The 21184-nt window shown below is 44.4% G+C and overlaps 1 protein-coding gene across 1 annotated transcript in view; it reads left to right on the forward strand.

Moving 5' to 3' along the window:
* The first annotated feature begins 672 nt into the window (after positions 1 to 672).
* Positions 673 to 21184, forward strand: part of LOC135571225 (NLR family CARD domain-containing protein 3-like) — a 136500-nt gene continuing 115988 nt past the window's right edge. The window contains exon 1 of the mRNA XM_065017008.1: positions 673 to 883. Coding sequence (XP_064873080.1) covers positions 711 to 883 — 173 coding nt within the window. The 5' untranslated portion in view covers positions 673 to 710. The remainder of the gene's footprint in view (positions 884 to 21184) is intronic.

Genomic DNA, 21184 nt, shown 5'->3' on the forward strand with positions numbered 1-21184 from the left:
GTGTAGTCAAGTCACATTCAAAAACATGTTGTTCATATAGCTAACTGGGTGTAGTCAAGTCACATTCAATAACATGTTGTTCATATAGCTAACTGGGTGTAGTCAAGTCACATTCAATAACATGTTGTTCATATAGCTAACTGGGTGTAGTCAAGTCACATTCAATAACATGTTGTTCATATAGCTAACTGGGTGTAGTCAAGTCACATTCAATAACATGTTGTTCATATAGCTAACTGGGTGTAGTCAAGTCACATTCAATAACATGTTGTTCATATAGCTAACTGGGTGTAGTCGAGTCACATTCAATAACATGTTGTTCATATAGCTAACTGGGTGTAGTCAAGTCACATTCAATAACATGTTGTTCATATAGCTAACTGGGTGTAGTCAAGTCACATTCAATAACATGTTGTTCATATAGCTAACTGGGTGTAGTCAAGTCACATTCAATAACATGTTGTTCATATAGCTAACTGGGTGTAGGCAAGTCACATTCAATAACATATTGTTCATATAGCTAACTGGGTGTAGTCAAGTCACATTCAATAACATGTTGTTCATATAGCTAACTGGGTGTAGTCAAGTCACATTCAATAACATATTGTTCATATATTCATATATTGTGGATATTTTACAATTTGTATATTTATTCATGTATTATAGTTCAATGACATGTTGGATCTCTGTTTAGGGGTCATTGCTCGAAAATGAGTCTCTCTGGGGAGAGAGAGGAGGGCAGCCAATTCTCTAAAATGAGTCTCTCTGGGAAGAGAGAGGAGGGCAGCCAATTCTCTAAAATGAGTCTCTCTGGGAAGAGAGAGGAGGGCAGCCAATTCTCTAAAATGAGTCTCTCTGGGGAACATGACACCAACGTTAAGAGGTGAGATTACAATTTTGTTTAAGAATTTATGAAGAGTTTATATCCATATTTTTTTCACATTTGTGTTTTTTCATCAGAAATGAAATCTTCTTCTGGGTACCTTCATGTGTAAAATATTACTGTTCTAAGATTCATAGATTTGAGTGTCTGATATTTTCCCCTAAACGTCAACTGAGCGGTGCAGAGACACCATTCAAATGTGTGCAGATTCATTACATCTTCAGCTGGAAACACTAAGTGATGTTGTCCATCTGTGACCAAGAGAAAGTGGTCTTAGTTCAATTCTATGAAATTATTTAGTATTTATTTTCATTTTGGGGGCTGAACATCACAGCGAATATTGTTACATTCTCTAGATTCTCCCGTTTCATTTGATCTATAGAGCCCCACAGTGGAGGTGTCATAGTACCCATAACACCTAGCGCTCAAACAGGGAAACGGTTCCAATAGTTTATAGAGCCCCACAGTGGAGGTGTCATAGTACCCATAACACCTAGCGCTCAAACAGGGAAATGGTTCCAATAGTTTTATAGAGCCCCACAGTGGAGGTGTCATAATAGCCATAACACCTAGCGCTCAAACAGGGAAATGGTTCCAATAGTTTTATAGAGCCCCACAGTGGAGGTGTCATAATAGCCATAACACCTAGCGCTCAAACAGGGAAATGGTTCCAATAGTTTTATAGAGCCCCACAGTGGAGGTGTCATAATAGCCATAACACCTAGCGCTCAAACAGGGAAATGGTTCCAATAGTTTTATAGAGCCCCACAGTGGAGGTGTCATGATACCCATAACACCTAGCGGTCAAACAGGGAAATGGTTCCAATAGTTTTATAGAGCCCCACAGTGGAGGTGTTATAATACCCATAACACCTAGAGGTCAAACAGGGAAACGGTTCCAATTGTTTTATAAAGCCCCACAGTGGAGGTGTCATAATACCCATAACACCTAGTGGTCAAACAGGGAAATTGTTCCAATAGTTTTATAGAGCCCCACAGTGGAGGTGTTAGAGGGAATTGTAGAAACACTTTTTCTTTTGGATGGACACTTCTAATGTAACAAAATAATCAGCAGTGGTGCTGCAGTGGTGCCTGGGTAATATCACTGGGGAAGACATGTTACAACACATGTGTTGTGATAATAGTGGGTAATATCACTGGGGAAGACATGTTACAACACATGTGTTGTAATAATAGTGGGTAATATCACTGGGGAAGACATGTTACACCACATGTGTTGTGATAATAGTGGGTAATATAGTGGGTAATATCACTGGGGAAGACATGTTACAACACATGTGTTGTGATAATAGTGGGTAATATAGTGGGTAATATCACTGGGGAAGACATGTTACACCACATGTGTTGTGATAATGATAATATCACTGAGGGAAGACATGGTAATAATAGTGGGTAATATCACTGGGAAGACATGTTACACCACATGTGTTGTGATAATAGTGGGTAATATCACTGGGAAGACATGTTACAACACATGTGTTGTGATAATAGTGGGTAATATAGTGGGTAATATCACTGGGGAAGACATGGTACAACACATGTGTTGTGATAATAGTGGGTAATATAGTGGGTAATATCACTGGGGAAGACATGTTACAACACATGTGTTGTGATAATAGTGGGTAATATAGTGGGTAATATCACTGGGAAGACATGGTACAACACATGTGTTGTGATAATAGTAGGTAATATATCAATATCACTGGGAAGACATGTTACAACACATGTGTTGTGATAATATGGGTAATATAGTGTAATATCACTGGGAAGACATGTTACACCACATGTGTTGTGATAATTGGGTAATATCACTGGGAAGACATTTAACCACATGTGTTGGATAATAGTTGAAATCACTGGGAAGACATATTTACACCACATGTGTTGTGATAATAGTGGGTAATTGAGGAAGACATGTTACAACACATGTGTTGTGATAATAGTGGGTAATATAGTGGGTAATATCACTGGGGAAGACATGTTACACCACATGTGTTGTTATAATAGTGGGTAATATAGTGGGTAATATCACTGGAGAAGACATGTTACAACACATGTGTTGTGATAATAGTGGGTAATATCACTGGGGAAGACATGTTACAACACATGGTCTATCACCCTGTCATACTGTTTAATTTTTTATATTTTTATTTCACCTTTATTTAACCAGGTAGGCTAGTTGAGAACACCTTTATTTAACCAGGTAGGCTAGTTGAGAACACCTTTATTTAACCAGGTAGGCTAGTTGAGAACACCTTTATTTAACCAGGTAGGCTAGTTGAGAACACCTTTATTTAACCAGGTAGGCTAGTTGAGAACACCTTTATGTAACCAGGTAGGCTAGTTGAGAACACCTTTATTTAACCAGGTAGGCTAGTTGAGAACACCTTTATTTAACCAGGTAGGCTAGTTGAGAACAAGTTCTCATTTGCAACTGCGACCTGGCCAAGATAAAGCAAAGCAGTTCGACACATATAACAACACAGAGTTACACATGGAATGAACCAACATACAAGCAATAATACAGTAGATCTATATACAGCATGTGTAGATGAGGCAGGATGAGAGAGGTAATAAATACAGTAGATCTATATACAGCATGTGTAAATGAGGCAGGATGAGAGAGGTAATAAATACAGTAGATCTATATACAGCATGTGTAGATGAGGCAGGATGAGAGAGGTAATAAATACAGTAGATCTATATACAGCATGTGTAAATGAGGCAGGATGAGAGAGCTAATAAATACTGTAGATCTATATACAGCATGTGTAAATGAGGCAGGATGAGAGAGCTAATAAATACTGTAGATCTATATACAGCATGTGTAAATGAGGCAGGATGAGAGAGGTAATAAATACAGTAGATCTATATACAGCATGTGTAAATGAGGCAGGATGAGAGAGGTAATAAATACAGTAGATCTATATACAGCATGTGGAGATGAGGCAGGATGAGAGAGGTAATAAATACTGTAGATCTATATACAGCATGTGTAAATGAGGCAGGATGAGAGAGGTAATAAATACAGTAGATCCCCTATATACAGCATGTGTAAATGAGGCAGGATGAGAGAGCTAATAAATACAGTAGATCTATATACAGCATGTGTAAATGAGGCAGGATGAGAGAGGTAATAAATACAGTAGATCTATATACAGCATGTGTAAATGAGGCAGGATCAGAGAGGTAATAAATACAGTAGATCTATATACAGCATGTGTAAATGAGGCAGGATGAGAGAGGTAATAAATACAGTAGATCTATATACAGCATGTGTAATTGAGGCAGGATGAGAGAGGTAATAAATACTGTACATACCTTTATTTTATGTCCTCGGCTACTTGGCTAAAAAGCTTGGTTCGCAACGTTCGCAAGTTAACTATTAAACATTAGCCGTCTACATCTAGCTACATATTGAACTTCCATCCTCTCAGGTCAGGGGCGCAATGTATGAATTAATGATTAGTTCAGAATCAGCTTTATAATCATTAGCCAGTATGGAGAATTAAGTAAAACCACAAGTCCAAATTCCCATCTCCATCTCCGTGCCTCACAAAGAAGGACACTTATTGGTAGATGGGAAAAACAAAAGCAGGCATTGAATTTGCCTTTGAGCCTGGTGAAGTTGTTATTAATTACACTTTGGATGGTGTATCAATACACCCAGTCACTACAATGATACAGGCGTCTTCCTAACTTAGTTGCCGGAGAGGAAGGAAACCTCTCATTGATTTCAGCATGAGGCCAATGGTGACTTTAAAACAGTTACAGAGTTTAATGGCTGTGATAGGAGAACACTGAGGATGGATCAACTACAGTATAGTTACTCCTCAATACTAACCTAACTGACAAAGTTTAATGGCTGTGATAGGAGAACACTGAGGATGGATCAACAACATTATAGTTACTCCTCAATACTAACCTAACTGACAGAGTTTAATGGCTGTGATAGGAGAACACTGAGGATGGATCAACTACAGTATAGTTACTCCTCAATACTAACCTAACTGACAGAGTGAAAAGAAGGAAGCCGGTGGCAAAGCAGTTCACTTTTTATCCTGAATACAAAGTGATATGTTTGGGGCAAATCCAATACAACCCCTTACTGACTGCCATTCTCCATATGTTCAAGCATAGTGGTGGCTGTTTGGGGCAAATCCAATACAACCCCTTACTGACTGCCATTCTCCATATGTTGAAGCATAGTGGTGGCTGTTTGGGGCAAATCCAATACAACCCCTTACTGACTGCCAGTCTCCATATGTTGAAGCATAGTGGTGGCTGTTTGGTGCAAATCCAATACAACCCCTTACTGACTGCCATTCTCCATATGTTCAAGCATAGTGGTGGCTGTTTGGGGCAAATCAATACAACCCTTACTGACTGCCATTCTCCATATGTTCAAGCATAGTGGTGGCTGTTTGGGGCAAATCCAATACAACCCCTTACTGACTGCCATTCTCCATATGTTGAAGCATAGTGGTGGCTGTTTGGGGCAAATCCAATACAACCCCTTACTGACTGCCATTCTCCATATGTTCAAGCATAGTGGTGGCTGTTTGGGGCAAATCCAATACAACCCCTTACTGACTGCCATTCTCCATATGTTGAAGCATAGTGGTGGCTGCATCATTTACATTTACATTGTAGTCATTTAGCAGACGCTCTGATGCAGTAGTGAGTCATTTAGCAGACGCTCTGATCCAGTAGTGAGTCATTTAGCAGGTGCTCTGATCCAGTAGTGAGTCATTTAGCAGACGCTCTGATGCAGTAATGAGTCATTTAGCAGACGGTCTGATGCAGTAGTGAGTCATTTAGCAGGCGCTCTGATCCAGTAGTGAGTCATTTAGCAGACGCTCTGGTCCAGTAGTGAGTCATTTAGCAGACGCTCTGATGCAGTAGTGAGTCATTTAGCAGACGCTCTGATGCAGTAGTGAGTCATTTAGCAGATGCTCTGATCCAGTAGTGAGTCATTTAGCAGACGCTCTGATCCAGTAGTGAGTCATTTAGCAGACGCTCTGATCCAGTAGTGAGTCATTTAGCAGGCGCTCTGATCCAGTAGTGAGTCATTTAGCAGGCGCTCTGATCCAGTAGTGAGTCATTTAGCAGGCGCTCTGATCCAGTAGTGAGTCATTTAGCAGACGCTCTGATCCAGTAGTGAGTCATTTAGCAGACGCTCTGATCCAGTAGTGAGTCATTTAGCAGACGCTCTGATCCAGTAGTGAGTCATTTAGCAGACGCTCTGATCCAGTAGTGAGTCATTTAGCAGGCGCTCTGATCCAGTAGTAAGTCATTTAGCAGGCGTTCTGATCCAGTAGTGAGTCATTTAGTAGACGGTCTGATCCAGTAGTGAGTCATTTAGCAGACGCTCTGATCCAGTAGTGAGTCATTTAGAGACGCCTGATCCAGTAGTGAGTCATTTAGCAGGTGCTCTGATCCAGTAGTGAGTCATTTAGCAGACGCTCTGATCCAGTAGTGAGTCATTTAGCAGACGCTCTGATCAGTAGTGAGTCATTTTAGCAGGCGCTCTGATCCAGTAATGAGTCATTTAGAGTCTGATCCAGTAATGAGCATTTAGGCGCTCTGATCCAGTAGTGAGTCTGATTAGTGAGTCATTTAGACGCTCTGATCCAGCAGTGAGTCATTTAGCAGACGCTCTGATCCAGTAATGAGTCATTTAGCAGACGCTCTGATCCAGTAGTGAGTCATTTAGCAGACGCTCTGATCCAGTAGTGAGTCATTTAGCAGACGCTCTGATCCAGTAGTGAGTCATTTAGCAGACGCTCTGATCCAGTAGTGGGGGACCTGATCCTAGATCATAATGAATAAGATTACATGGAGAGGGGGGACCTGATCCTAGATCATAATGAATCAGATTACATGGAGAGGGGGACCTGATCCTAGATCATAATGAATCAGATTACATGGAGAGGGGGACCTGATCCTAGATCATAATGAATCAGATTACATGGAGAGGGGGACCTGATCCTAGATCATAATGAATCAGATTAGATGGAGAGGGGGGACCTGATCCTAGATCATAATGAACCAGATTACATGGAGAGGAGGGACCTGATCCTAGATCATAATGAATCAGATTACATGGAGAGGGGGACCTGATCCTAGATCATAATGAATCAGATTACATGGAGAGGGAGACCTGATCCTAGATCATAATGAATCAGATTACATGGAAAGGGGGGACCTGATCCTAGATCAGCACTCCAACTCTGGGACACTGCCTGTATGAAACAGAACACACAGTTGTAAAGTCTAGTTACAGCAGGTGTTTACTGCCATCTAGTGGACGATACCAATATAACACTTTATTATCAGGGTGGGGAGGCGGCTGAGCTGAAACAGAACACATAGTTGTAAAATCTAGTTACAGCAGGTGTTTACTGCCATCTAGTGGACGATACCAATATAACACTTTATTATCAGGGTGGGGAGGCGGCTGAGCTGAAACAGAACACATAGTTGTAAAGTCTAGTTACAGCAGGTGTTTACTGCCATCTAGTGGAAGATACCAATAAAACACTTTGCTTAAACTCTGCCCACCCGGAGAGCCGGGCAATGCACAACTAATTCACCCAGTGACGGTTACTTTATTTCCTCATATGAAATGGAAAGTAATTTTGTAGCCGACGCAGTTCCAAGAATGTCTTTTGAAACTGTGTCTCATATGGAACGTTAGAACAGTGGTGGAAACAGAACTCAGTTCCAGAATGTCTGTTGAAACTGTGTCTCATATGGAACGTTAGAACAGTGGTGGAAACAGAACTCAGTTCCAGAATGTCTGTTGAAACTGTGTCTCATATGGATCGTTAGAACAGTGGTGGAAAAAGTACTGCATTTTCATTCCTGAGTAAAAGTAAAGATACCTTTTTTATTTATCCATTGTTTTACCAGGTAAGTTGACTGAGAACACGTTCTCGTTTGCAGCAACGACCTGGGGAATAGTTACAGGGGAGAGGAGGGGGGTGAATGAGCTAATTGTAAACGGGGGATTATTAGGTGACCGTGATGGTTTGAGGGTCAGATTGGGAATTTAGCCAGGACACCGGGGTTAACACCCCTAATCTTACGATAAGTGCCATGGGATCTTTAATGACCTCAGAGAGTCAGGACAGCCGTTTTAACGTCCCATCCGAAAGACAGCACCCTACACAGGGTAGTGTCCCCAATCACTGGCCCTCCAATACCACTTCCAGCAGCCTCTGGTCTCCCATCCAGGGACTGACCAGAACCAACCCTGCTTAGCTTCAGAAAGTATCAAAGTAAAAAGTAAAGTTGTAATAATAAAAAATTCCTTATATTAATCAAACCAGACGGCACAATGTTCTTGTTATTTTAATTTACAGATAGCCAGGGTCACACTCCAACAGTCAGACATCATTTACAGATAGCCAGGGTCACACTCCAACACTCAGACATCATTTACAGATAGCCAGGGTCACACTCCAACACTCAGACATCATTTACCTATAGCCAGGGTCACACTCCAACACTCAGACATCATTTACAGATAGCCAGGGTCACACTCCAACACTCAGACATCATTTACCTATAGCCAGGGTCGCACTCCAACACTCAGACATAATTTACCTATAGCCAGGGTCACACTCCAACACTCAGACATCATTTACCTATAGCCAGGGTCGCACTCCAACACTCAGACATCATTTACCTATAGCCAGGGTCACACTCCAACACTCAGACATCATTTACCTATAGCCAGGGTCGCACTCCAACACTCAGACATCATTTACCTATAGCCAGGGTCACACTCCAACACTCAGACATCATTTACCTATAGCCAGGGTCACACTCCAACACTCAGACATCATTTACCTATAGCCAGGGTCACACTCCAACACTCAGACATTATTTACCTATAGCCAGGGTCACACTCCAACACTCAGACATAATTTACCTATAGCCTGGGTCACACTCCAACACTTAGACATCATTTAAAATCAAAGCATTTGTGTTTAGTGAGTCTGCCAGATAAGAGGCAGTACGGATGATCAGGGTTGTGTCTTGTTCAGAGGTCAGAAGGTCATTATTCCCAAATCACTACGTCCAGAGATGCTTACCCGCATTCACTCCAGTCACGTTGGAGGTGACGCATGCTACCGCCAGGCTCGTAAAACATTATACTGGCCAAACATGCAAGCAGAAATTAAAGACTTTGTCAGCAACTGTACCACATGCAACGAGTACGCTCATGAACAGCAAAAGGAAACCATGATGTCACACGAACTGCCCACAAGGGCCTGGCAAATCGTCAGTATGGACTTATTCAGCCACAGACAAAAGGACTATCTTCTCATCGTTGATCACTACTCTGACTTTTGGGAAATTGAACTGCTCCCTGACTTGTCTGCAGAGACGGTCATAAAGCGCTGCAAGGCGCAGTTTGCAAGGCAAGGTCAGCCTGACAAGGTAATCACGGACAATGGCCCACAATTCACTGCACAGTTCAAGCGTTTCGCCTCAGAATGGGAGTTTGACCACGTGACCTCCTCTCCAAGACACCCAAAAGCAAATGGCAAGGCAGAATCAGCTGTCAAGATTGCAAAAAACCTGTTAAGCAGGGCCTTGCGCGACAGCAACGACCCATGGAAAGCGATCTTACAGTGGAGGAACACACCCACCGAAAACATGGACAGCAGCCCAGCACAACGCCTTCTGTCCAGACGTCTGAAGACTACCATCCCCGTAGCTAACAAGCTACTTGAGCCCTGCGTCATGGTTGACGTCACGGACAAACTGCGTCACAGAAAGCAGCTCGCTAAGTGCTTCTACGACCGGATTGCTCGAGACCTACCAGAGCTGGAGGTGGGTGAAACGATAAGGATGAAACCGCTGCCGGGAGACCACACAGGACTTTGGAGGCTGGGCACATGCCTACAGAGAGTTGCACCACGTTCTTACCTGGTGGATGTTGGTGGCTCCCTCTACCGTCGAAATCGGGTGGATCTGTGCGTAGCAGAGCAGACAAACCAGAACACGCCATACACTCACCTAGATGAGCTGGATCACAGTCCAGGCCTAAGGGCAAGGGGTGCAGAATTGAGACATGGGCCAACTGAAGGTGAGGCTTCTACCCCACCAAGCTCTCCAGCTCGTGCCCCTAATCCTACCCCTGTAAGAGCCAATACTTACTCACGGGTGGGTCGGCTGTGCAAGCCACCGGACAGGCTTACTCTGTAAGCAAGGGACTGTTAACTTGCCCTCGGTTAATTAAAATATATATTTTTTCTTAAATAATAAAATTAAGTCAAAAAAGGAAGCTGACTGTGTTCTTGGAATCTGAATATCTGGACTTGTCCAGTGACTGCTGAGAAAGATCAGCTGACAACAGGGGAAAGTCCTTGTGGCGGCACGGAGAGACGGCTGACCGGAGGGAATAGACCCCACTGGGACAGTCATGGGTAGCTTCCCATTTCTGTAGTTTCCCATGCTTCGCAGTATGTTGGAAACACCCGCTTTAGCTACAGAAAGTCAACATACGAGAATACCCCTAGAGTCTGCGAGAGCGGGGCGGAAGATGACTCATCGGCTGACAACATGGTAACGACTGGACTGGAAACGACTACAAGTAATGAGAGCACAGCACAAGAGAACACCGCAGCAACTGTCACAAGTTCTGCTGCAACAGTGGGCCACAAACAGATGCAGGTATGTGTCTGTGGTTGGAGGAAAGTTACATCCCACCATGGGTTGAGGATCCACCAGGGGAAGAAGGGGTGTTTGGGTAAAGAGAGACAGAGAACTCGCATTGATTACTTTCTGCGAAAGCGATCAAATCAGTCGAATGAAGCACAGCAACTGGACGTAAACCATAGTTTGCAGTGCATCAGTACCACTGTCATGGAGGACGTAAACTCAAGCACCGAAGTAACAACTGAGGTGGAACCAACGACAGGAGTGGAACTCACCCAGCCTCCCAGACCTGCAGTCGAGAGGAGACTGCCAGGGCACAGACCGTATGTGAAGTGGCCTGGCGCCAGTGACAAGAAGTTGTGGGAAACAGTGAATACTGACCTTACCTTGACCCTCGAGAAACTTCGAGGCACAGTGGAGAAGAAGTTGGAGAGGATGGGGGACATCATCTATGAGTACGGGACAGAAAGATTTGGAGTGGAAGAGGCAAAAGGCGGGAGAAAGGTTCCAACCCCACCAGTTTCCAGGAGGCAACAAGAAATCAAGTGCCTCGTTCAAGAAAGGCGGCAGCTTAAGAAACAGTGGAAGAAGGCCTCGGAAGTGGAAAAGGAGGGGATTGAGGCACTTCAGGCTGACATCAAAACCCGGTTGGCATCCCTCCGTAGAGCAGAGAACCTATGGAAACGCAGAAGGAAGAAAGAGCAAACTAGAACTCGATTCTATAAAGATCCCTTCAAGTTCCGTAAAAGTCTCTTCACAAAGGAAAAAAGTGGAGCTCTAAAAACAACAAAGAAAGACCTAGAGGAGCACCTGAGAACAACAAACTTTGACTCAAAGCGACATGAACATCTGGCCATCCCATCAGATATCCCACCCATTGAACCCCTGGAACATCATATTGAGACCAGCCCTCCGACATGGAAAGAGGTGGAAAACACAGTTCGACGGGCAAGAACAGCATCAGCCCCGGGGCCAAATGGAGTCCCGTACAAAGTGTATAAGAACGCACCAGACGTCCTGAGGTTCCTCTGGAGGCTTATGAGAACAGCTTGGCAGAAGAAGATAATACCCAAAGTGTGGCGTAGGGCAGGCCACACCTGATCCCTAAGGAGAAGGATGCAGTGAACATCAGCCAATTCCGCCCAATCTCCTTACTGAATGTCGAGGGTAAAATCTTCTTTAGGGTCATTGCCCAGAGGATGGCCGAGTACCTGCAAAGGAATGCGTACGTCGATACATCTGTACAGAAGCAGGAATATCAGGGTTCTCTGGCTGCTTGGAACATTCCAGCATGATCTGGCACCAGATCCAAATGGCCAAGGTGGAGAAAAGGGACCTCCATGTAGTCTTCCTCAACCTCGCCAATGCATTTGGTTCTGTGCCCCATGAACTCCTGTGGTCTGCCTTCAGATTTTTTCCACATACCGGACACCATCACAAACCTGGTGAAGTCGTACTTCCAGGATCTGCAGTTCTGCTTCCCCACCTCAGAGTTCACCACCTCATGGCAGTGCCTGAATGTAGGTATAATGGCGGGATGTACCATTTCTCCCTTGGCATTCACAATGGCAATGGAGGTTATCATCAGATCCTCAAAATGGGTTGCTGGTGGACAGCGAGTCGACTCTGGTTTCCGCCTCCCTCCACTCAGAGCCTACATGGACGACATTACAACATTGACCACCACTGTCCCATGCACCAGGAGACTGCTCAAAAAACTCGAGGAGAACATCAGCTGGGCCCGTATGAAGATTAAACCATCCAAGTCACGCAGCATCTCGATTGTGAAGGGAGTACTCTCTGACCTGAAATTCTTCATCAGAGATGACCAAATCCCAACAGTGTCTGAGCAGCCGGTAAAAAGCCTTGGAAGGTGGTATGATGCAAGCCTGAAGGACAAAGACCAGGTGCAACAGCTGTGCAAAGACATCAGTAGTAGCCTACAGTCCATCGACAACACCCAGCTACCTGGAAAGTTAAAGGCCTGGTGTCTGCAGTTTGGTCTCCTACCCCGGGTGTTGTGGCCCTTAGCACTGTATGAGGTTCCAATCTCAACAGTGGAGAAGATGGAAAGAGGAGTCACAGGCTACTTAACCTGTTGCTTCTACTCGGGACGCTTGCGTCCCAACTAGAGCTCTGGAAATGCAAATGCGCTACGCTAAATGCTAATAGTATTAGTTAAAACTCAAAAGTTCATTAAAATACACATGCAGGGTATCGAATTAAAGCTACACTCGTTGTGAATCCAGGCAACAAGTCAGATTTTTAAAATGCTTTTCGGCGAAAGCATGAGAAGCTATTATCTAATAGCATGCAACACCCCAAAAGACCTACAGGGGACGTAAACAAAATAATTAGCATTTCGGCGTTACACAAACCGCACAATAAAATAGAAAACATTCATTACCTTTCACCATCTTCTTTGTTGGCACTCCTAGATGTCCCATAAACACTATTTGGGTCTTTATTTCGATTAATTCGGTCCATATAAAGCCTAGATATCGTTATATGTAGACTGTGTGATAAACGAAAAAAACATTGTTTCAAAACGTAACGTCATTTTTTTCAATTCAAAAAGTCGACGATAAACTTTCACAAAACACTTCGAAATACGTTTGTAATGCAACTTTAGGTATTAGTAAACGTTAATAAGCGATAAAATTCATCAGGAGGCGATGTAAAGATCATTAGCTCTCCGTCTGGAAAAATGTCCGGCTAGAAACTCAACGAAAATATCCGGTCCTAGACCGGATTAGATACGGTGTCGTGTATGTGTTTGACCAAGAAAAAACTCGAAGGGAAATGACAAGACTCTAGACACCGTGTGGAATCTGTAGGTACTGCAACCTCAGTCAATTAATTGTGGTTCACCTTTATCAATGGGATCAAGTAGCGCATGGATATATTTTCCCATTTTCAGTGATCAGTTTTTCCTGTGCTTTTCGATGTAAATGCCGTTCTGGTAAAGCCACAGCAGTGATTTAACCAGTTTTTTAAACGTCTGAGTGTTTTCTATCCACACAGACTAAGCAAATGCATATACTATATTCCTGGCATGAGTAGCAGGGCGCTGAAATGTTGCGCGATTTTTAACAGAATGTTCAAAAAAGTAGAGGGTCGACTGAAGAGGTTAAAGAAGTGGCTCAGAGTTCCACGATGCCTTACCACCATAGGCCTCTATGGAGATGGTGTCCTCAAGCTGCCCCTCACCAGTCTAACAGAGGAATTCAAGTGTGCAAAAACCAGGCTCCAGATGACACTGAATGAATCTCGAGACACAGTGGTGAGCAACAACGCGCCGACCTTGGCAACTGGGCGAAAATGGAGGCCAGGAAAAGCAGTCCAGGAGGCAACAGCAGCCCTCAGACATGCTGACATTGTGGGTCATGTTCAGCAAGGGAGAGGAGGCCTTGGGCTAACTAGCCGTGCTGCTTGGAGTAAGGCCACTGCACCCGAGCGGCGGAAGATGGTAGTGCAGGAAGTACGCCATCTGGAGGAGGCTGCAAGGTGGGCCAAGGCAGTCTCTCTTGCCAAACGGGGACAGTGGACTAGATGGGACAGTGTGGAGAAGAGGAAGATCAGCTGGAAGGATCTGTGGGCCATGGAAGCGAGGCGGTTGAGCTTTTCCATCAGAGCAACATATGACGTCCTTCCAACACCAGTTAATCTTCACCAATGGTATGGTGAAGATCCGGACTGTGCCCTCTGTTCCATGCCAGCCAACCTCAGGCACATTCTCACAGGGTGTAAAACAAGCCTCACCCAAGGACGCTACACTTGGCGTCACAACCAAGTCCTTAAAAACCTTGCGTCCGCCCTGGAGGACAAGCGAGCTGCCACCAACTCCCTACCACCCACAGCAGCATCACACTCCTTACGGACAAACTTTGTCCGCGAAGGGGCTAAACCACCGAAGAACGGCTCTACACCATTAGAGCGAGACCAGCTGTGCTTGCTAGCTGACATTGGCTGGCAACTTGTGTTTCCTCCGGAGATCGCAACCACCACCCTAAGACCTGACATGGTGCTCTGGTCCCGTTCGCTCAATAAGGTCTTCATCATTGAGCTCACAGTACCCTGGGAGGACTCAGTAGATGAGGCTTATGAGCGAAAACATCTGCGCTATGCTGATCTAGCTGCCAAAGCACGGCATCATGGCTGGAACACAGAAGTCCGACCAGTGGAGGTGGGCTGCAGAGGTTTTGTGGCAACATCTACAACCAGACTGCTTAGAGACCTGGGAATTAAGGGCCAGAGCCAGCGTTCGGCAATCAAAGCTGTATCGGAGGCGGCAGAAGGCAGCAGTCAGTGGCTCTGGATGAAGAGGAAAGACCCCAGATGGGCCCCGAAGTGAGAGGGCCAGGAGGTTTGCGGTCAACAATGCTTGACTCAGGGAGGAGGACGCCCCTGCCATGCATAGTCCCATGGGATGTTGGCTATCAACAACAAGGCAACTCCTATGACTAATTGGGAATGGGACGCAAGCGTAGGATTGATCACCCTGTCGCTGGCCGCCTTTGGGGAGGGTGTATAGTGTGAAAGGCCGAAACACCCTAGGAACCAAAGGTACACTACTGACGATGCGCTCCCCAAATTTCACCACGCTCACTGTTCATTAATTAGAGCTCCCCATCCCGGATCTGGGATCGTGACTACGGCTCAAGCTCATTAGCATTACGCACAATGCGAAAAAATATTCCTAAAAATATTTAACCTCCATACATTAACAAGTCCAATAGCTCAAATGAAAGATAAACATCTTGTTAATCTACCCAGCAAGTCAGATTTCTAAAATGTTTTACTGCGAAAACATAGCACATATTTATATTAGATCACCACCGAAACAAAAGGCAAGCGGCGGCCATTTTGTCCCAGAAAAAATAAAATTTAAAAGTAGGATTAAAAAATAAATAATTCACTAACCTTTTGAAAATCTTCATCAGATGACAGTAATATTACATGTTACACAGTACATTTAATTTTTTTTCAATAATATGCCATTTATATCCATAAATCTCGGTTGACGACATTTAAAAAAAAAACATGCTACTCAAATGTCAGGAGAAATGATGATAGCTCCGACAGATAACGTCAGATAACAAGCAATAAACATGACTAAATATACATGTTCTACATATAGTTACAAAGATACACTTCTTCTTAATGCAACCGCTGTATTACATTTATTTTTAACGTTACAGACATCGTTCACTGGGCTATACTATGAGTCGGCGCTCAGATATTAGCAGTACGTTTGGAGTCCACAGAAACCCAAAATAACCACATAAATATTCCCTTACCTTTGATGTTCTTCCATCAGAAGACGTAGAAGGAGTCATACTTACCCAATAAATCGTTTGGTTTCACGTTGCGTGTCCCTGTATTAGCATATGCTAACTGCTTCAGCTGAAATGCATCAAAAATTACTTCTGGTCCAGCACTCTTGCGCACCAAAACTTCCAATTTACATATTATATGTCGATTAAACTGGTCAAACGATGTGCAAAATCGAGAAACCGGCTTCAAATGCTGGATCTTGGAAAAAAGACGTTCCTCAAATCGGCCGCCGCAATAGAGTGCCCGGTTTTGAGAGGGACACGAGCAATTTCGCGTGCCAAAGGTGCAGGGCTCGTGCGATTCTCACAGTGAACGAGCCATTTGAAAGCAGGCATTGCACTGAACAGATAGAGACTCTCTTTGGAGCGGTGGCTGCCTGGAAAGGGGTGGGGGCCTTGACGTCAAAGTTCACCCAACTTTGCTCATGACAAGAGAGACTTTGGGAGAAAGGCTGCCCTGGGAGTTCTGCTTTACATACAGACATAATGTAAACGGTTTTAGAAACGTTAGAGTGTTTTCTATTCAATAATAATTTTTATATGCATATATTAGCAATTTTGGGGAAAAATATTTTCAGTTTACTATGGGTACGCACTTTCTCCAACAGGGGCAGTATAGAGCGAGAGTTCTAAGAGGTTTTAAGATATAAAAAGTGAGAGAGATTGGGGGAGAGAGATCGAGAGCAGAGAGACAGCAGAGAGACCAGGGAAAGCAGAGAGCAGAGAGAGAGATACCAGAGAGAGCAGGGAAAGCAGAGAGCGAGATACCAGAGAGAGCAGAGATCAGAGAGAGAGAGATACCAGAGAGAGGGTGCAGAGAGAGAGAGCAGAGGGCAGAGAGAGAAAGCAGAGGGCAGAGAGACAGCAGAGAGACCAGGGAAAGCAGAGAGCAGAGAGAGAGATACCAGAGAGAGCAGGGAAAGCAGAGAGCGAGATACCAGAGAGAGCAGAGATCAGAGAGAGAGAGATACCAGAGAGAGGGTGCAGAGAGAGAGAGCAGAGGGCAGAGAGAGAAAGCAGAGGGCAGAGCGAGAGAGCAGAGAGAGAGCGAGAGCAGAGAGAGCAGAGAGACAGAGATACCAGAGAGAGCAGGGAAAGCAGAGAGAGAAGAGAGAGCAGAGCAGAGAGAGATACCAGAGAGAGAGAGCAGAGAGAGAGAGAGCAGAGAGAGAGCAGAGAGAGAGCGAGAGAGCAGAGAGAGAGAGAGCAGAGAATGAGCAGAGAGAGAGCAGAGAGTGAGCAGAGAGAGAGAGCAGAGAAGAGAGAACAGAGAGAGCAGAGAGACAGCAGAGAGACCAGGGAAAGCAGAGAGCAGAGAGACAGCAGAGAGACCAGGGAAAGCAGAGAGCAGAGAGACAGCAGAGAGACCAGGGAAAGCAGAGAGCAGAGAGAGAGATACCAGAGAGAGCAGGGAAAGCAGAGAGCGAGATACCAGAGAGAGCAGAGATCAGAGAGAGAGAGATACCAGAGAGAGGGTGCAGAGAGAGAGAGCAGAGGGCAGAGAGAGAAAGCAGAGGGCAGAGCGAGAGAGCAGAGAGAGAGCGAGAGCAGAGAGAGCAGAGAGACAGAGATACCAGAGAGAGCAGGGAAAGCAGAGAGAGAAGAGAGAGCAGAGCAGAGAGAGAGATACCAGAGAGAGAGAGCAGAGAGAGAGAGAGCAGAGAGAGAGCAGAGAGAGAGCGAGAGAGCAGAGAGAGAGAGAGAGCAGAGAATGAGCAGAGAGAGAGCAGAGAGTGAGCAGAGAGAGAGAGCAGAGAAGAGAGAACAGAGAGAGCAGAGAGAGCAGAGAAGAGAGAACAGAGAGAGCAGAGAGAGAGCAGAGAGAGCAGAGAAGAGAGAACAGAGAGAGCAGAGAGAGAGCAGACAGAGCAGGGAAAGCAGAGAGAGCAGAGAGAGAGCAGACAGAGCAGGGAAAGCAGAGAGAGCAGAGAGAGATACCTGAAAGAGCAGAGAGAGTGCAGAGAGAGATACCAGAGAGAGCAGGAAACGCAGAGAGAGCAGAGCAGAGAGAGCAGAAATGAGCAGACATTTACATTTAAGTCATTTAGCAGACGCTCTTATCCAGAGCGACTTACAAATTGAGAGAGATACCAGAGAGAGCAGAGAGAGGGCGCAGAGAAAGAGAGAGCAAAGAGAGAGAGAGCAGAGAGAGAGCAGATAGAGAGAGCAGAGAGAGAGAGCAGAGAGAGAGAGAGAGAGCAGAGAGTGTAGATTCTCCCTCTCTGATGATGCATCACAACACTGCATTGCTATAGTGACCCTGCATCACAACACTATGTTGCTATAGTGACACTGCATCACAACACTGTTGCTATAGTGACCCTGCATCACAAAACTCTGTTGCTATAGTGACCCTGCATCACAACACTCTGTTGCTATAGTGACCCTGCATCACAACACTGTTGCTATAGTGACCCTGCATTACAACACTCTGGTGTGTGTGGTTTGCTATAGTGACCCCGCATCACAACACTCTGTTGCTATAGTAACCCTTGTTGTGGAAATTTCCTCTATTTGCCAAATTATGGGAGCAAACCCAAACACAAGTCAGAGTTATGCTTAATCTTCACCTTTAATAATAATGAAGCTTTTGCAATAGCATTTTGACTTTCAACAGTTCAGTATCTCTAATGAAAAGTTGAGAGTACCAACATAATGGCAAATGGGATCCTTTATAGCAAAGATCCACCCCCTCTAGACGACATGACAAACCACAGGACTTAGGAGTATCCCCTAGACAGACAGAATTGGCTATAAATTATCGTTCAGTTTGGTCTCCTAAACAAAGCTCTTATTTTGTCCTTGGTACAAAATGGTACCAAGACATTACCCCCACCCTATGATATACTGTATATCAAATTGTCATTTAGATACAACCAATTCTAAATACAACCAATCCTGGACAAGCTCACGGAGAGGAGAGTGAGGCTATAGGTTAAGATAGGAGCAACAAAAGAGGGAGCATAGAATGATTCCAGACATGATGGGAAAAGTAGGGACTGATTCAATTGTTTGTCTTTATTTATTTTAAACTATTTTCTACATTGTGGAATAATAGTGAAGACATCAAAACTATGAACGAACACATATGGAATCATGTAGTAACCAAAAAAGTGTTAAATCAAATTATATTTTATATTTGAGAGTCTTCAAAGTAGCCGCCCTTTGCCTTGATGACAGCTTTGCACACTCTTGGCATTCTCTCAACCAGCTTCACCTTAAATGCTTTTCCAACAGTCTCGAAGGATTTCCCACATATGCTGAGCACTTATTGGCTGCTTTTCCTTAACTCTCCAGTCCAACTCATCCGAAACCATCTCAATTGGGTTGAGGTCGGGGGATTGTGGAGGCCAGGTCATCAACTCCATCACTCTCCTTATTGGTCAAATAGCCCTTACTCAGCCTGGTGGTGTGTTGGACTGGCACACAGACACAGTGGAGCAAAATATATGTTTACACATGATGACACCTTGACCTCTCCCCTCTCTGCGGCCCATGCAACTTAGTCTTGACATAGAACAGATAACTGCAACCCCGCCACAGTATTATACAAAAATACCATTCTGATGAGAAGTAACTTACAAACATATGATGAATATTAAACATCTTAACAACTCATTCTGATTATTCCCCAACACCCTGCATGTATTTCATTTCATATTTGTTTCATGTTTCAACCAGTCGCAGGTGAACATCAACTTGACAGAGGAAACGTAAAATCAATAAACAAACTGTTTTCACAATTAACAGGCCTTGTCTTGTTTCAAGTCTGTTTTATTATGAAAAGTACAATATATCCTTGTATACTTGTACAACTATGGAGCGTATGTCCATATATAATTGTATAATTAGTTGTTCAACATAAAAGACAAAACATGATGACAATATATCCTTGTACAAGTATGTCCATTTATTAATTATTATACAATTTGTTATTCAACACAACAGGCGTACAACAACAAATGATCACATTTTAACTGTGTTATTGGAAGAAGTCCTGGGTCACAATTATAGGAAGACGTGTGTGAGAGTGTGTCCAGAGTGTGTGTTTGTCTAGTGTGTGTGTGAGTGTCCTCTGTGTGTGTGTCCTGTTTGTCCAGTGTGTGTGTGTGTGTATCCACGGTTTTTGTGTGTGTGTGTGTGTTTGTCCAGTGTGTGTGTGAGAGTGTGTCCAGAGTGTGTCCAGTGTGTGTGTGTGTCCCGTGTGTGTGTGTTTGTCTAGTGTGTGTATCCACAGTTTTTTTGTGTGTGTGTGTGTGTGTGTGTGTGTATGTGTGTGTGTATCCACTGTTTTTGTGTGGGTATCCACTGTTTTTGTGTGTGTGTGTGTGAGTGTCCTCTGTGTGTGTGTCCTGTGTGTCCAGCGTGTGTATCCACAGTTTTTTTGTGTGTGTGTGTATCCACTGTTTTTGTGTGTGTGTGTGTGTGTGTATGTGTGTGTTTGTCCAGTGTGTGTGTGTGTGTGTTTGTTCAGTGTGTGTGTGTGTGTGTGTGTTTGTCCAGTGGGTTTGTCCAGTGTGTGTGTGTCCAGTGTGAGTGTGTTTGTCCAGTGTGAGTGTTTGTGTGTCCAGTGTGTGTGTGTGTGTTTGTCCAGTGTGTGTGTTTGTGTGTCCAGTGTGTGTGTGTGTTTGTTCAGTGTGTGTGTGTGTGTGTGTGTGTGTGTGTGTTTGTTCAGTGTGTGTGTGTGTGTGTGTGTGTGTGTGTGTTGTCCAGTGGGTTTGTCCAGTGTGTGTGTGTCCAGTGTGAGTGTGTTTGTCCAGTGTGAGTGTTTGTGTGTCCAGTGTGTGTGTGTGTGTCCAGTGTGTGTGTTTGTGTGTCCAGTGTGTCTGTGTGTTTGTTCAGTGTGTGTGTGTGTGTCCAGTGTGTGTGTGTTTGTCCAGTGTGTGTGTGTGTGTGTGTGTGTGTCCAGTGTGAGTGTGTGTGTCCAGTGTGTGTGTGTGTGTGTGTGTGTGTCCAGTGTGTGTGTTTGTGCGTCCAGTGTGTGTGTGTGTTTGTTCATTGTGTGTGTTTGTCCAGTGTGTGTCTAGTGTGTGTGTGTCCAGTGTGTGTGTGTGTGTGTCCAGTGTGTGTGTGTGTGTGTCCAGTGTGTGTGTGTGTGTGTGTGTGTGAGTGTGTGTGTGTGTCCAGTGTGTGTGTGTGTGTGTGTGTGTGTGTCCAGTGTGTGTAGTGGGTGTGTGTGTGTATCCAGTGTGTGTGGTGTGTGGTGTGTGTGTGTGTGTGTGTGTGTGTGTGTGTGTGTGTTTGTGTGTGTGTGTGTGTCCAGTGTGTT

The sequence above is a fragment of the Oncorhynchus nerka genome, unplaced genomic scaffold (assembly GCF_034236695.1).
Source record: "Oncorhynchus nerka isolate Pitt River unplaced genomic scaffold, Oner_Uvic_2.0 unplaced_scaffold_686, whole genome shotgun sequence".
NCBI lineage: Eukaryota > Metazoa > Chordata > Actinopteri > Salmoniformes > Salmonidae > Oncorhynchus > Oncorhynchus nerka.